At 56.0% G+C, this 15,912-nt stretch overlaps 1 protein-coding gene across 1 annotated transcript in view; it reads left to right on the top strand.

Annotated features, from left to right (window-relative positions):
• Positions 1-14,279, top strand: part of GALNT16 (polypeptide N-acetylgalactosaminyltransferase 16) — an 83,712-nt gene extending 69,433 nt beyond the window's left edge. Inside the window, exons 10-15 of the mRNA XM_045579330.1 lie at positions 2,795-2,921; positions 3,782-3,874; positions 5,259-5,342; positions 9,369-9,510; positions 10,377-10,493; positions 12,074-14,279. Of these exons, the coding sequence (XP_045435286.1) occupies positions 2,795-2,921; positions 3,782-3,874; positions 5,259-5,342; positions 9,369-9,510; positions 10,377-10,493; positions 12,074-12,217 (707 nt within the window). The 3' untranslated portion in view covers positions 12,218-14,279. The remainder of the gene's footprint in view (positions 1-2,794; positions 2,922-3,781; positions 3,875-5,258; positions 5,343-9,368; positions 9,511-10,376; positions 10,494-12,073) is intronic.
• Positions 14,280-15,912: the final 1,633 nt, after the last annotated feature.

The following is a 15,912-nucleotide window of genomic DNA, read 5'->3' as shown; positions in this document are numbered from 1 at the left end:
CTCAAGGCCCTGCTGGGGCCCCTGCATCACTCAGAGCAAAACCCAAATCCTGACGCCTGCCTTTCCCCTCAAACACACCCCATCAGCTCTGCCCAGCCTCACTCCCCGGCAATCACACCCCATTGGCTCTGCCCGGCCTCACTCTGCGGCAAACACACACCATCAGTTCTGCCTGACCTCACTGCACTCCGGCCACCGGACCTCCTTGCTGAGCCTTGACCTTGCCAGCCATGCTCTTCCCTCTAGGTCTTGGCCCTTGCTTAGCCCTCTGCCGGAATGCCCTTCCCCTGGGAGCCGCAGTCCTCACCTCCTTCAGCCTTAGCTCAGATGCCCCCTTCCAGGGACCACTTCCCTAATCAGCCCAATTGAAACCGTAGCCCTGCACCCCACTGCCACTCGCCCTCTCCCACCCCCTAGGGGCCCCTTTTTTCTCCTTTGTACTCATTGCATCTGACAGAGCAGATTCTGCTCCTGGGCAAATGCTCGTTCAGCATCACCACCACTCCCACAGGAAGAGGGCCAGCAGCCTGCACATGGAACCTGGGCAGGAGGGAGGAGGGCAGCCAGCTGGCTTGGTTGATGGCTGGCTTTCCAACCTCACAGGTGCCCAGAACAGGCCGCGGAGCAGATGTGTTCTCCCTCAGCTCATGTCTGGATGGAGCTCCGGACAGAGGCTGGCAGTGATCTGCCATTGGGTTCCCTTTTCCTTCTGCCTGTGGTCTTGGTGTTCCTTCACAGCGTTCCCACGGCTCTCCCAGAGCTCAGCGTGTGTGTGATGGGGGAGCGTGTGTGGAGGGTGTCTGTGCGGAGGGTGTGTATGATGGCAGAGAGTGTGTGAAGGGTGTATGGGTAAAAGGTCTGAATATGGTGTGTGTGGTGTGTGTGAAGGGCATTGTATGGAGAGTGTGTAGCGGGTGTGTGTGTGTGTGTATATGGTATGTGTGGAGGGAGTGTGTGTGATATGTGTGAAGGGTGTTTTTGTGGAGGGGGTGTGAGTATGTGTGGTGTGTGAAGGGTGTGTATGTGGAGGGTGTGTGGGTAAGATGTCTGTATATGATGTGTGTGGTGTGTGTGGAGGGGGTATATGTGATGTGTGTGAACGGTGTTTTTGTGGAGCGGTATATGTGGTGAGTGTCAGGGTGGGTGGAGGGGGTGTGTGTAGAGGATGTGTGGGGGAGGAGGAAGGGTATATGGGGAGGGTGTATGGGTAAGATGTCTGTATATGATGTGTGTGGTGTGTGTGAAGAGCATTATATGGAGAGTGTGTGGAGGGTGTGTGTGTGATGTATGTAGAAGGTGTTTTTGTGGAGGGTGTATGTGTATGTGTATGTGTGGTGTGTGTCAGGGTGTGTATGTGTGGTGTGTGGAGGAAATGTGTGTGTGGTGTGTGTATGTGTGGTGGTGTGTATGTGTGGTGTAGGGGTGTGTGTGTGTGTGTGTGTGTGTGTGGAGAATATGGGGGGATGGGTATGTGGGGAGTGTGTGTGTATGGAGGGTGTATGTTGTGCGTGTATGTGTAGTGTGTGTGGAGGGTGTGTGTGTGTGTGGAGAGTGTGTGTGGGGGGATGGGTATGTGTGGAGGGTGTGTGTGTATGTGTGTGGGGAGGGTGTATGGGGAGGGTGTGTGTGTATGGAGGGTGTATGGTGTGTGTGTATGTGTGGTGTGTGTATGTGGAGAGTGTGTGTGTGGGGATGGGTATGTGTGGAGGGTGTGTGTGTATGTGTGTAGGGAGGGTGTGTGTGTATGGAGGGTGTATGTGTGGTGTGTATGTGTGGTGTGTATGTGTGGTGTGTGTATGTGGAGAGTGTGTGTGTGGGTATGGGTATGTGTGGAGGCTGTGTGTGTATGGAGGGTGTGTGTGTGTGTATGGGAGGTGTGTGGGGAGGGTGTGTACGTGGAGAGTGTGTGTGTGGGGATGGGTATGTGTGGAGGGGGTGTGTGTATGTGTGTGGGGAGGGTGTGTGGAGAGGGTGTGGGGGGATGAGCATATGGGGAGGGTGTGTGTGTATGTGTGTGGGGAGAGTGTGTGTGTATGGAGGGTGTGTGTAGAGGGTGTGTGTGTGGAGAGTGTGTGTGTGGGGATGGGTATGTGTGGAGGGGGTGTGTGTATGTGTGTGGGGAGGGTGTGTGGAGAGGGTGTGGGGGGATGGGCATGTGGGGAGGGTGTGTGTGTATGGAGGGTGTATGGTGTGTGTGTATGGGAGGTGTGTGTAGAGGGTGTGTGTGTGGAGAGTGTGTGTGTGGGGATGGGTATGTGTGGAGGGGGTGTGTGTATGTGTGTGGGGAGGGTATGTGGAGAGGGTGTGGGGGGATGGGCATGTGGGGAGGGTGTGTGTGTATGGAGGGTGTATGGTGTGTGTGTATGGGAGGTGTGTGTAGAGGGTGTGTGTGTGGAGAGTGTGTGTGGGGGGATGGGTATGTGTGGAGGGTGTGTGTATGTGTGTGGGGAGGGTGTGTGGGGAGGGTGTGTGTGTATGGAGGGTGTATGGTGTGTGTGTATGGGAGGTGTGTGTGGAGGGTGTGTGTGTGGAGAGTGTGTGTGTGGGGATGGGTATGTGTGGAGGGGGTGTGTCTCTGTGTGTGGGGAGGGTGTGTGGGGAGGGTGTGTGCACAGGCATGTGGGGAGGTCAGGAGTGAGTGCACGTATGTAAATAGCCCAGGAGCTCCGACCCCAGCAGGTGCCTGCAGTGAGACGGGAAGGCAGCCAGCCCCTCCCCATCTTCACGCAGCGGGACTTACCGCGGCTCCTCCCCCGGCTGACCTCCTCTCCCTCTCCCTCTCCCTCTCCCACAGAGCTCTCCTTCCGGGTGTGGATGTGCGGAGGGAGCCTGGAGATCGTGCCCTGCAGCCGGGTGGGCCATGTCTTCAGGAAGCGGCATCCCTACAACTTCCCCGAGGGCAACGCCCTCACCTACATCAGGTGGGGCCCAGACCCGGCTCGAGCTGGGTGCCGGCCGCTCCGTGCCTTTGGGGCTTGGTTCCCCCACAGCCCTCCCAGGTGCTTTCCGGGTGCAAGGATGAAGGTGGGCTTTTGCCACCTGGGCTCTCTGGCCTTGACTATCTTTGTCCTTGAGGGTCTTGGAAAACCAGCCAAATGACCAACGGGGAGCTGGCCCACTCACATGGCACAGGCGCCATGTCCTGACTCTGACTTGGTCAGCGTCTGCCCATCCATATCCCTAGCCACAGCCCTTTTCATACATTTCCACATTACAGTTCATGGAGAGAGAAACAGAGAGAGAGAGATACACACACACACACACACATACACACACGCATGTACACCGTGGGCTTGTGTGTTTATGTAAATGGGACCCTGCTCTGTGAGTTTATGCGGCTTGCTGTTCTGCCGCTCACACTGAGTTATAAACATCCTTTCCCGCCAGTGCGGATCCAGCACGGCATTGTTTTCCAGGGTGACCCCGGACCCCGCCATGTAGGAGTAGTTCCTTTTCCTCCACCGATGGGCCTTGAGGTTGTTGCCAACGTTTATTAGACAAACATTCTTGTGCGCGTCCTTATTGCCCACGTGCAGGTCCGTGGGTGGAATAGATTCCTGGGCGTGGAGCATCCCAGAGCATAGAGAAGTTGGTGGATACTGACAGATTGTTCTCCAGAAAGATGGTGCTCATTTACACCATCCCAATCCGTTTTGTTCTGGATCCTCCCCTGAGACTTTCGCCACCCATGGTCTCATCAGCGCGCAGAGCTGATCTTGACCCTAACCCTGCCTCTGTCGCCGCCGCCGTGACCTGCTTTTGCTCCTTCCTCTCCTTCTAGGAACACCAAGCGCACCGCGGAGGTGTGGATGGACGAGTACAAGCAGTATTACTACGAGGCCCGGCCCTCGGCCATCGGGAAGGCCTTCGGCAGGTGGGCCTCCCCCCGCCCCGTGTGCCTCACTCCACCCGCATTCGCGCATCTTCAGCCAGAACACAGCGTGTGGGCGCTCCGTGTGCTTAGAATCGGAGCCCCCGCTCCATGTGCAATGCAGAGACGAGTCGCCGGTCCTTGAGGAGGATGCGATCCGTGGGGGGGGAAATGAGCAGAGAGGGCTGTTGGTGAGAAAGAGTCTGTGCAGGAACTGCCTGCAGGAAGAGGGACCTCTGTGGGAGGGCTGAAGGATGAACCATCAGCAGAAAACACCCAGGGCTTTGACTCCGCCCCCTGTGGTTCCGAATGAGTCTGAGAGCTGTTAGCCTGTTTTCCTGTTTCCGACTGTTATGACGACTGCAGTCTAGTGAAGCATTTTCAAAACGCAGATCGGTTATGAAATCAATTTAGAGGGTTGTCACTTGCATTGTTTAAAAAAAAAAAAAGCGAGAAGGACTGAGAACACTGTAGACCAGTACAGAACGGAATACAAAATAACAGGCGATGGCAGTGAGGGTAGTATTGTGGGGTGATTTTTTTTTGTTTGTTTGTTTTTTTCGAAACTCTTATTTCAGTTATATGCCTCTGTGTGTCCACTTAAATGTGCATACAGGGAAACTTGATCATAATGTGAGATGCGTCTATTTCTTATTTAAGGTGGTGGTCAGAATGAATTCTTAGGGATCATCAGTGACTCCTCCTCCCTCTGTTTAGTTATAGCTATCTCTTAAAAAGAGTTTTGTCACAGACTGCTTATTTTTGTGGGAGCTAGCATTTATGAGGACCTACCCTGTGCCAGGCACTTACGTCCCTTCGCTTATTTGATTCTCGCCAAGGCCTTCCTCGGTGGGTGGAGGCTCCCCACAGAGGCGGTGAGGGGCATGTCAGTGGTCGGTATGGTCGGTGTTGCTGAGGAAGGTGAGGAGACCACACTGTGCCCACCGACACTCAGGTGGTCTGATTGGCTAGGTTTCCCTCTGCAGCCTGTTCCTCTTGCTGTCAGCCCCTTTCTGCTAAGCTGCAGTGCACAGAAGGCAAGCTCGAGTTCATACGGCTCTGCTCTCTGTGGAAGGAAGGGCCTGTGCGGAGTATGTGAGATGCTGGCTGAGGGTTCCAGGAGGGAAGAGATGGAAGCCCGGCCCCATGTTGGCTGGGCTGGTCTTAAAAGGTGAGCAGGAATTTGAGGAGAGAAATGAGGAGTGGCCAGACCACCTGGGTGAACTCAATAGTCCGAGAATGACCTGAGGCAGGTGGCTGAGGCTGGAGGGCGGGCTGAGACCCAGCCTCCTGGCCCTGGCCCTCGAGGGAGAGACCCCGGCCAGTCCCCCCGGGGGCTTCCTCCCGTGCCCACTGGCCCAAGCCTGAGCCTGGCCTCCTCCTTCAGTGTGGCCTCGAGGATCGAGCAGAGGAAGAAGATGAACTGCAAGTCCTTCAGCTGGTACCTGGAGAACGTCTACCCAGAGCTCACGTGAGTGCCGCCTGCAGCCTGGGCATCTGACCTGGGTGGGGGCCAGCAGCTTGGGGGACCCCTGGCCCCGAGTCTCCCCATCCCGGGCTGTCCAGCTGGCTTTTCTAGCTGTCCATGTTTATCTTCATGGGAAGGCTCAGGGGGAGCTGGAAGGATGTTACCAGGAGTTAACAGACTGGGTCTTAGAGCTAGAAACAGACATTGTCTCTTCAGCGAACAGCACTGCATTGTGTAGCAAAGGCCACAAAAACCAGCATGCCCGTGCACTCTGTTCTCTCCCTTCTGGGCGTTCATTCTAAGGAAATGAAGCAGCTGAAGCAAAAACAAACTATTGACAAGTACACATTCACTGCAGGTTCCCTGCTGCTGGGGGAGAAACCAAGGAGCAACCAGCAATGGGGGCTGGGTTCCATGAATCATGACTCAGCGATCTTAAACAAATACTGTGCATCCCTTAACATTGTCACTGGAAAGCCTGGAAAAGCACGGGAAACATTTGCTCTAGCAAATCCGGAAGCAACCTGCAAATGGCGTGTGCAGTAGAGCCGCTTTTAAAAAACATTATTTATTTTTTTAATATATCTTGATTGATTTCAGAGAGGAGAGAAGAGGGCATGAGAGATAGAAACAGCAATAATGACAGAGAATCATTGATCAGCAGCCTCCTGCTCGCCCCCAACTGAGGATCGAGCCCACAACCCAGGCCTGTGCCCTGACCAAGCATCAAACTGTAACCTCCTGGTTCATAGGTCTATGTTCAACCTCTGAGCCGTGCTGGCCGGGCTACAGCCATGCTTCCTTTCTTATTTCAAAATCCTTTGGGGTGTCTTGGCTACATCCACATTTCCTCACCTCCTTCCCGTCTTACTCAAATGTCCCCTTCTCAGGGACCCCTCCCCTGAATCTGCAGCCACCCCATCCCCAGCACACCTGCTTTGTCCTCCTCTGTCGCCCTCGTCATTACCCAGCACACCCCTGGCCAGGTAGTTGTGTGGCCCTCTCCCCACCCTTGGCTGTAAGCTCCAGGAAGGCAGAGGAATTTATCTGTTTCGTCCACTGCTTTATCTCCATCCCCTTGAACAGTGCCTGTCACAAAACGGGCTGTCAATAAGTAGTTCTGACTGAGTGAATTGCATAGTCAATAAGCCTCCACAATAACTTGGAAATCAGCATTTCTTCCTGCCGTAGCTGTCAGCTTGGGGGGTGGGTTACCATGGCAAGGCTTTCTCCCAGGGATGCCGGGCGGCTTTCCAGGACACACCACCCCTCAGAGCTTGCATTTCTTTGAAGGGAAGATCAGATTTTTTAAAAACAGCCATAGTTACATTAGAAGCAAGACCAGTGAATAAGCTAGATGGACCCAGATAATATCCTCCTGGACTGAACAGTCCAGGACTGAAACACGTCACAAAAGCAAACGAACACTGGGCACGGTTTCTGAGGAATTCCAGAACCGTTTGGGCAAGGGCAGATCCTCAGAAAAGAGCTGGCAACTCGGATAACGCCAGGCTGCCTGGATGATAGCGGTGAAGGGAGGAAGGTTAATTTGTAAAAGTGTAATAAACGACTTCCCCAAGTGACCACTCCTGAGGGGATGGTTTCATTCTGACGTGTCATTTCTGAGGGGAAAGGCCATTTCTTTACATTCTGTTCGCGTTCAACCGCAAGCGGGTGGAGCCATGGACTCCAGGCCTTGGTGGGAACTGGGGAGCCTGGGGAGGGGTCAGGAGGGAGGGGATCGAAAGTGTCCTTCCAGTCCTCACCCCAGGCCCCACACAGTGACCCCCATGTCCTCCCCCGAGGACCACGAGGAAGAATATTTTGTCACTGTCAGAAGCCTGGATGGATCGATCCCAAGGCAGCCAGTGGATGAGACCAGCTGTGTTAAATGGGGAGCATAAGTCAGCCTCTGTTGTCACTGCGTGAGTGTAAAGCGTGATTTACTAAAGGTAGAGACCACACACCTCATTCATACCCCGGTGAGTTCTCCCCAGTCCGCTGCTCATGCCTCAGTCCTCAGGGGGAGAGGCCAGGGCTTAGAAAGGAGATCAGTTGGCCCAAATGATACCCACTTCCTTCCAAAGGGGATTCTAATATCTGCCCACACGACTGCCGGGGTGTGGGAGAGAAACGCTGAGGAAGAGGGACACCTGGTTTGGCTGTGACCCTATAGAACACATGTGTCAAACACAAGGCCCTCGGGCCAAATCCGTCCCGCCAGGCCTTGCAATGTGGCCCGCACCGCGCTGTCATCACTGCACTCCGCTGCGTTTCCATCACAATGACAGTTTATGACTGTTCAGTAAACCATTCGGCCCGCGATTTAGGCTGGATTTTAGATTTTGGCCCCTTCTCTGATTGAGTTCGACACCCCTACGGAGGATGTCACCGCTGAAGAATGCCAGAGTGCTCTGGTGTCCCTCCACCCATCCTCTGCCCAAGTTCTCTTCCCGACCAAGGTGACAGGAGGCAGATAAGGTTAGCACATGGTCAGGCTCTAGGCCCCCCTGGTTCCCCATCACCCCCGTGGGTCCACAATCCAAGGTCACGTATAACCTCCTAAACCCACGTGTACAAACCTGTGTCTGCTGGGCCGGCACCTTCTTAGGTTTACTGTCCACAGGGTAAGACGCTGTGTCTTATGTCAGTGTGTGTGTGTTCATGCATATTTTTGCTGTGCATATAAAGTGTTTTAATGATATAGTATTTTGAAATGCTTGTTTTACTTAACAGTATGCCCACATTAGCAGATATTCCTTCACGGTCATTTTTAATAGCTAAAGTGTTTCCCATCTTGCAGATGCATCAGATTTCTTTGTCCATCCCCTTTTGTTGGATATCTTCAGGTTTTCAATGTTTTCATGCAATCAGCCACTCTGGTGAAGATGGTCCCAATTTGAGTGTATGTGCCGCTGAAGTGAGCACTGATGAATATCTTTTAAACAAAATCTCTGAACACATCTATGACTACTACCATAGGATATTAAGTTTCCTAAAGTGGGGATGATGAGGTCAAAGGTGTGAACATTTTTGTTGTTGTTAATTCTCACCAGAGGATTGCTTCTTTTCCATTGATTTTTTTTAGAGAGATTGGAAGGGAGGGGGACAGACAGAGAGAGAAACATGGATATGAGAGAGACACATTGATTGGTTGCCTCCTGCACGTGCCCAAACGGGCACCGGGGGTCGAGCCTGCAATCAAGGTACTTGCCCTTGACCGTAATCGAACCCGAGACCCTTCAGTCTACGTGCCGATGCTCTAACCCCTGAACGACTGGCCAGGGCAAAGGTGTGCACATTGGTAAGGCCTTTGATACCTAATAGTAATGACACATTGCCTTCCAGAACAGTTAGGCTAATTTATGCTTTCAACGGCAGGGAAGGAGATGATCCAATCCCACAGCTAGTGCCAACACTGGGCATTGGTATTAAGTATATATATTTACATGTATACACATTAAGTATATATTATTACATATATACTATATTTTATATGTATATAAATACACAGTATATGTATACTTATGTGGTAATCAAACAGTGCTGTCTAATCTGCACTTCTTTAAGGCTACTTAGTGAAATTGAACACATTTTCATATTTATTTTACATTGGCCTCTTTAAAGCGCCCCCATCCCTGTTGTTTTGAGATTGCTTACTGAGCCCTCGATCAGGCCCCGCCCCTCCCGGGCTCTCCTCGTTCTGGGCTGGGGAGTGCTGGGTTTCTGGTCTAAGCTCTCTCCCCGAGGTCCTCCCAGACCCAGCCTCCGGGCAGTCCCTGGGCTCCTGGTGCTCCCCAGAACCCAGTAGGACCCAGGCCTGTCTTCCCCGAGGAATCCCTGCTCCCTTCTCCCCCTTCCCCCCTTCTTGCCAGCTAGGTTTTGTCCCCTACTCCCACCCCCCAACCCCCACCCTGTGCTCCTTCCCCTGACACTTCGGTGCCCCAGGAGCTGAGGGGCTGCCCTCTGGGCAGGTGTGGATAAGCCCTGAGGAGGGCGGGACACAGGCCTGGCCCTGCCTCTCCTCAGGGTCCCGGTGAAGGAGGTGCTCCCCGGCATCATTAAGCAAGGAGCTAACTGCCTGGAGTCCCAGGGCCAGGACACCGCCGGGAACTTCCTGCTGGGAGTGGGCACCTGCAGGGGGTCTGCCAAGAACCCGCCAGCACCCCAGGTGAGTGGCTTAGGACCCAGAGTGGGGTGAGGGGCTTTCCTCTGCTCGTGCTCATCCTCTCTCTGTCTACACCCTCCACAGGGACCCTGCCAGCCGTCCTCCCACTCTGCTCCTTGGGTCTGTCTGCTCCTTGGGCCACATTCCCCTCTCCTTTCCAGCCTGTGACAGTGTGCTGGGTGCACCCTCTGTGCACCGCCCACTGTACCCTTACAGAGGGAGAAATGCTGCCCAGACAGTGCCAGGTCTCTCCTGGGACACAGCTGCGGTCAGCTTTTATGGCGGGCAGCAGGGCATCCAGGACACGTGTGCACAATATGAAGGCCGATGCGCCCAGGTCAAAACCAGAGCAGGTCACGGAGCCCCCGTCATGGACAAGGTTCCTGGCCACCCTGGTCCCGTGTCCTGTCTTTCTCCTCCACGGCCCTCTGGCCAGCTACAGCCAGACTCCCCTACTATTTTATTATGAAAAAAATTCCAAACATGTAGAGAAATTGAGAGAATTGTACAGTGAATATCCACACCCCACCCCTATTAGAAATCTGTACCACAATATATAGTATATTTCTATATCACATAACCAACCTGTGCATCCATTGCTGTGCTTTTATTAAAAATAATTTTTTATTTATTATTATTTCAGAGAGGAAGGGAGAGGTAGAAACATCAATGATGAGAGAGAATCATTGATTGGCTGCCTCCTGCATGCCCCCACTGGGGATCAAGCCCACAACCCCTGCATGTGCCCTTGACCAGAGTTGAACCTGGGACCCTTCAGTCCGTAGGCCAACACTCTATCCACTGAGCCAAAGCGTCCAGGGCTCCATCGCTGTACTTGTGACTCAGCCTTCCCGGTCCCTGTCTTGCAGGCCTGGCTGTTCAGTGACCACCTCATCCAGCAGCAGGGGAAGTGCCTGACCGCCACTACCACCTCGCCTGGGTCCCCGGTCGCACTGCAGACGTGCAACCCAAGAGAAGGCAAACAGGTGAGCCTGCTGTCCCTGGGCTCAGGATGGCCCTCGTGTCCGGGAGGGCAGGAGGTGGTGGTGGCAGCCCCTTGCGGGGAAGCCCCAGGCTGAGACATAGAGACTCACGTAAACCCCCGGAATGAGGACCTGTACAGGCCTCAGGCACTGTCTATGCACGGCTATGATTTCACTCCTGAGGAAGTTCTTCAGGCAAGGATTTGTTGAACGTCTGCCCCGCCCACTGGGAGCTGAATGAGGTCAGGGACTCTGTCAACACCGTCCCTGGCCTCTGACAACCCCACAGTGAAGAAAACAAAGGCTCGCCTTTACTGAGAGCCCTGCTGGGAGTTTTCCATGGACCGCCCCCTCTAATCCCCCTAGCAGCCCCAACGAAGGCTGTAGCACGGCCCATGGTATAGGGGACAAGACCGAGGCTCCCTAAGTCAGAGACGTCAGTGTTAGCTCACACTGCTGGGGCCTCTGATCCAGACACCGACTCGTGCCAAACTTCAGAATAAGCGTGCATTGGGAGGCTCAGCTCCATGAAAGGGGGTGGAGCTCAGATTAAAACCAGGGTAAAATAAATAAATAAATAAATAAATAAATAAAATTAAAAAAGGAGTTTGGGGTGGGAATGGGGGGGATGAGGACAATTATGTGAAACCATAATCAATTTTTAAATAAATAAATAAAATTTAAAAAGTAAAAATAAATAAGTGAATTAAATCCGGATCAGTGATGCCTAGCCCACAGTCTTGGCCCAGCACATAGTAGGTGCTCAGTAAGTATTTCTGGACTGCTGGCTGACTGGGGACACAGACGCAGCGTGACTTCCAACTTGTCCTGCCTGCCACACTTCCTCCTCCATCCAGGCTCTTCCAAAATGTCCTACGGGAACAGCCCTCCTCCCCCTCGTCAAGCCTGGGGAAGAGGAGGCCTGGGAGGTGAAGGCCCTGGCCCAGGAGGCCCTTCATGACTCCTATGGGGACTCGGGGGGGGGGGGGGCACCTCCATCCCGCTGCCTCACTCCTTCCTCTCTGCGGAGGTGGCGGCCAGTTCCCACCCACGGGTGTAGGTCCCGGCTGCACAGTCAGAGGCCAGGGAGAAGCTTGGAGCTGCGGGAAGAAGAAATCCCGTCCGAAGGAGTCACTGATCCAGGAACTCGAGCTCAAGAGCCCCCAGGGAGCAGTGGGGAAGCCCAGGCAGGGCCCAGGTGGACTGAGGTCCCGGTCCAGGGACAGCCGAGCGGCTCCCTCAGCCCCAGGCAGCCACGAAGGGAGGCTGGAAACGCAGATTCTTCTGTGGCCGCTAAGCCAACTTTTAAATGAACGCCGTGCAGGCCAAGCAAAACACATCTCTGGATTAGATTCAGCCCGCCCGCCTCTGATCCAGACACCGACTTCGTGCCAAACTTCAGAACAAGTGTGCATTGGGAGGCTCAGCCCCATGCAAGGGACACACGGGCTGTGTCCACGGCGGGCAGGGGCGTCCTGGGCATAGGCAGGGCATTTACCGACATGCAGCGAAGGTGTGAGCGTGATTCTTAACGTTTAATCACTGTTTTTCTCCTTCTCCGCCTTCCCTGCTTCTCCCCCCAGAGATGGAGGAGAAAAGCCTCTTTCATCCAGCACTCGGTCAGCGGCCTCTGCCTGGAGGCCCAGCCCACCCAGCTGGTGACCAGCAAGTGCCAGGCCGACGCCCCAGCCCAGCAATGGCAGCTGTTGCCGCAGCCGCACACATGACGGCAGCCCGGGGCCTCCTGGACCTTCTGCATGAGAAGACTTTGGGGCTGGAAGGGGGTTGGGGTGGGGGAGTGTAAAGCGGGACGTCTCCATCTCCTCACATTTCTGCCGGAACCATCAGCAAACGCCCCTGCCATGAGGCACCATCCTCCAAAGCGTGCACAGGGCGGGCCTGGGGGGCGGGCCTCGATGCCCAGGCTGCCCACCCGCCCTCACCCCGGGAGAGAAGGAGGTCAGGGTGCTGGGCCGCTGCTGGTGGAGATGGGGCAGGTGCCCTCCCACCTTTGTCCCCTCCCTTCCCCTTCCTGGGGGCCCGGACGGTGGTCTGGGGGCCCTCCCGTTGTCTGATCAAGGACAGAAGCCCATGTAGGGTCCCCACTGTGTCACAGGGCCTGCTTGTGAGGTCATGGCAAGAGAATGTAAGTGGCCTGGATGGGGAAACTGAGGCTGGGAGCAGAGGGGCCGCCTGCAGTGTGGGTGGAGAGCCAGAAGGATGTGAGTAGCTCAGCGGCCTGTCCCAGGCAGGGGCTGGGCTGGGTGTGGGGGGGTGGGGTCGGGAGCAGAGGATGGGTGGTTTGCAGAAGGATGTGGTCAGGAGAGCGGCACAGCACCCAAAGAGTGGGTCTCTTCCTGGGGACCCAACCTCCCAGACCGCACCAGCCCCGGGCGCTGGGCCTGCCTCCACCCTATGCTCTGGTCCCCGCTTCTTAGAAAGAGGCTGCCGGGCCGTCCGCTGGGACAGCCTTGGGACACTGTCTGCTCAGCAGCTCCCACGTCTGTTTGTCCGTGTGTCAGGACCAGACGTCCCCCTTTGGGCCTCCCTGGCCCGCTGGCGCCCTGTGCCCCTGTCTGGGCCCACCATGAAGACCCCGTAAGGACAGGCAGCCACCACGCCCCGCACCACCGAGCTGCCCCATCCTCGTCCGCAGTGCCGCCGCCTCCTCCACAGCCTTCGCCTCTGCAAACAGAGCCTGATGGAATGGGCGTGGCCCATGAGAACGGGGCCTCCGTCTGGAGCGCTGGGGTTCCCTAGTCATAGGGGAGTAGTAAGTCATCCAGGCTCAGCCTCATGCCCCCCCACACCGACACCCTCCCCCCAACACACACACCTCAGGAGGGAGGCCATGGAGGTCAGTCACTGCAGTGGGCGGAGGCTGGCTGGTGACTCCTGGCTGTGTAGAGAGGCCCCTGGGATTTCTCACAGCCCATGGCCTTGCCCGCACCCCATGGCCTGGTCTCGGGACCACTTCCGTTATTCCCCGTGCTCCTTCCTCTTCTCCCACCCCACTGGCTCCGGCAGTGTGATCTTGGGCAAAAGGCTGGGGGTGCCAGGACCCCTAGGAGTCCCCCTGCCAAAGCAGACCAGCCTGAGACCAGCCTTGGGAGTCCATGGATTCCAGAGGGCCTAGGAATCTCCTGAAATTGCCCCCCAAGTCGTGCATGTGTGTGCATCGATGCATTTCCCTGAGGAGTGTCCATGGGCTCCCCCAGCTCCTCACAGAGGCCCTTATCCCCGAAAGGGTCTGAACCCCTGTCCTGGATTGGAGCTGCCATGCCCATCTCTCTCCCTGGTGCGCCTGAGCTGCTGTCGCCTGCTCCCTCCATGCAGCCCTTGGGGCCAGAAGCCAAAGGTCCCTGGGCCACAGCACCCACCCGAGGGTTCTCCGTGGTTTTCTCTCACCTCCTGGCTCTCCCTGGCATCCGCTCGGCAGTGTTCCTGTGCCCCAGCGTGTACACCCGTGGTCTCCCATCCTCTGTGGCGATGTTTCGTCCGCCAACACCCCCGTGGTGCGTGCTCACCCTGGCGGGCAGCGTGGACCTTTGGGGCCGGGGAGCAAGGGCTTCTCCTGCGTGTAAGAGGGACTGCAGCTCAGAGCGCCTCAGAGGGGCCCCTCCTCCCTGTCAGGCCAGGCTCGGCACTGGTCAGCCCCCCTTGGTGGGACTCAGCCCTGTTCTGTTTTCTGCTTTTCCTCTTCTCGACCAAAGCATGTGCCACTCGCTGTCCTTGAGGACATCGTCTTTATGAAACACACACACGGAATAAAACCACTTCTCACACCGACACGTGCTCCGGCGCCTTTCTGAGTCCAGGGTGGAGCCCCTCAGCACCACCCTCCCCTGCCTCGGAGGGAAGTCGGGGCCTCTATCAAGCCTCACCCGCTCCAGCAACCGGGGGCTTGCTTCTCGGCCTACCTACCTGCCCTGTCGTACCCCGGGACGCCTGGGCAACAGGCTGGCTGCTCTGGGGGGGGCCCGCAGGTGGCCCTGCTGCTGGGGCAGGCTGGGACCAGGGCCCTGGCTCCTGTGACCTCTCAGTAAGAGAGACACTAATTGGGGTTTGAATGGGAAACCAACGGGCTTCTCCAAAGGCTTGCCTTTTGCCAGCCCTCTCCTTCCCTGAGCACCAGCCCCAGCCCCTCTCCACTGCCCTCCGCCTCCGCCACACAAGAAGGCAGCAGTAAAAAGGCAGGCGGGACCATTTCCTGGGTAGAAACAGTAAAATAATTGCCGAAAGAGTCCTCCCAGCCTAGCCTTGTTTGATCAGGCAGCAGATGCTTTGCCTAACGTTTCCATGGGAACCAATGGCAAGCCCCTGCCATTTGGATGATCAGAAGCTGAGCTTAGCCAGGTAGAAATAAACACTTCGGTGCCCACATGAACTGTGGTGGCCAGACCAGTGGGAGACTCAACCTCTCCTGGATGCGGCCGTTTCTGACCCTGTCCCCACCTTGGCTCAGGGCTGCTCGTCTGGGTTACCCAGAACTTATGACCCTCAGGCCTCAGGGCCTGGAGCAGAGAGCTGGCTGGTGCCCAGTCTGAGCACACAACATGGCTGCAGAGCCCAGTGTGTGTGCTAAGCTGGGCAAAGGTGGCAGTCTCCTGCAGGACACTGGCTGCAGTCTGTCCATCATCCCTCCTTTCGAGGAGCACAGCCCGCTGCCCACCGTCTTCGTAGGCATCCCTCCTGGCCAGGCTGGACCAGCTTCTCACGTGCGTCTGTTTCACTCCCACCTCGCAGGGCTCTGGTCCTGCTTCGCCAGAGACACGCTCTTGCGCTTCTCCATACCTGCCTCTCAGGCCTGTTTTCTCTCCCACCCCACTCCCCTTCTTTTTCCTGGAAACGAAGGCTGCTAGCCTTTAGCCAGCTCCTGGAGGACTCAGCAAACGCCCTCTGGCTGGCCAGTAACAATAGGCCTAGCATAACCCGACAGGACAGAAAAGCAAGCCTGCCAGCGCACCTGAGGTTGGGAGGGCGGGAGGGACACTATGGGGCCAACCTCCAGTTTGTCCAGTGGGGAGGGCCCCCTACCTCCCTGGGCCTCTGAGGCTTGGCTGCTGTTTTCACGAAGACTCTTCTCTGGCCCCCGCAGGCTCCCCCTCTGCAGGCCTGCGGAGGGTCTTCCAGCACTGAACGGGGCGTGGTCCTCTCCCACCCGGCGAACAGGACAGGAAACCTGGACTTCGTAATGTCCACAGTTTCATTCCAGACTGGGTTCTCAGCATCTGGTATTTGTGTGTCCCCTTCGATGCTCTGAGTCAGTGTCCTCCAGAAGGGAGGGGACCCAAGCAGCTTCTCTCATCTTAAGAGGCCTTCACTGCCAGGCACTTAGCAAAGACCATGAGGCAGAACAGAGAGGGGCTCCCTCCCCTCCCAGGCTGAGGGACTGAGACCCTGGAGCCACCTGAGAACAACC

Source organism: Pipistrellus kuhlii, unplaced genomic scaffold, assembly GCF_014108245.1.
Source record: "Pipistrellus kuhlii isolate mPipKuh1 unplaced genomic scaffold, mPipKuh1.p scaffold_m20_p_1, whole genome shotgun sequence".
Lineage (NCBI taxonomy): Eukaryota > Metazoa > Chordata > Mammalia > Chiroptera > Vespertilionidae > Pipistrellus > Pipistrellus kuhlii.
The sequence above is the reverse complement of the archived record's forward strand: the minus strand, read 5'-3'. Positions and strand labels throughout refer to the sequence as shown.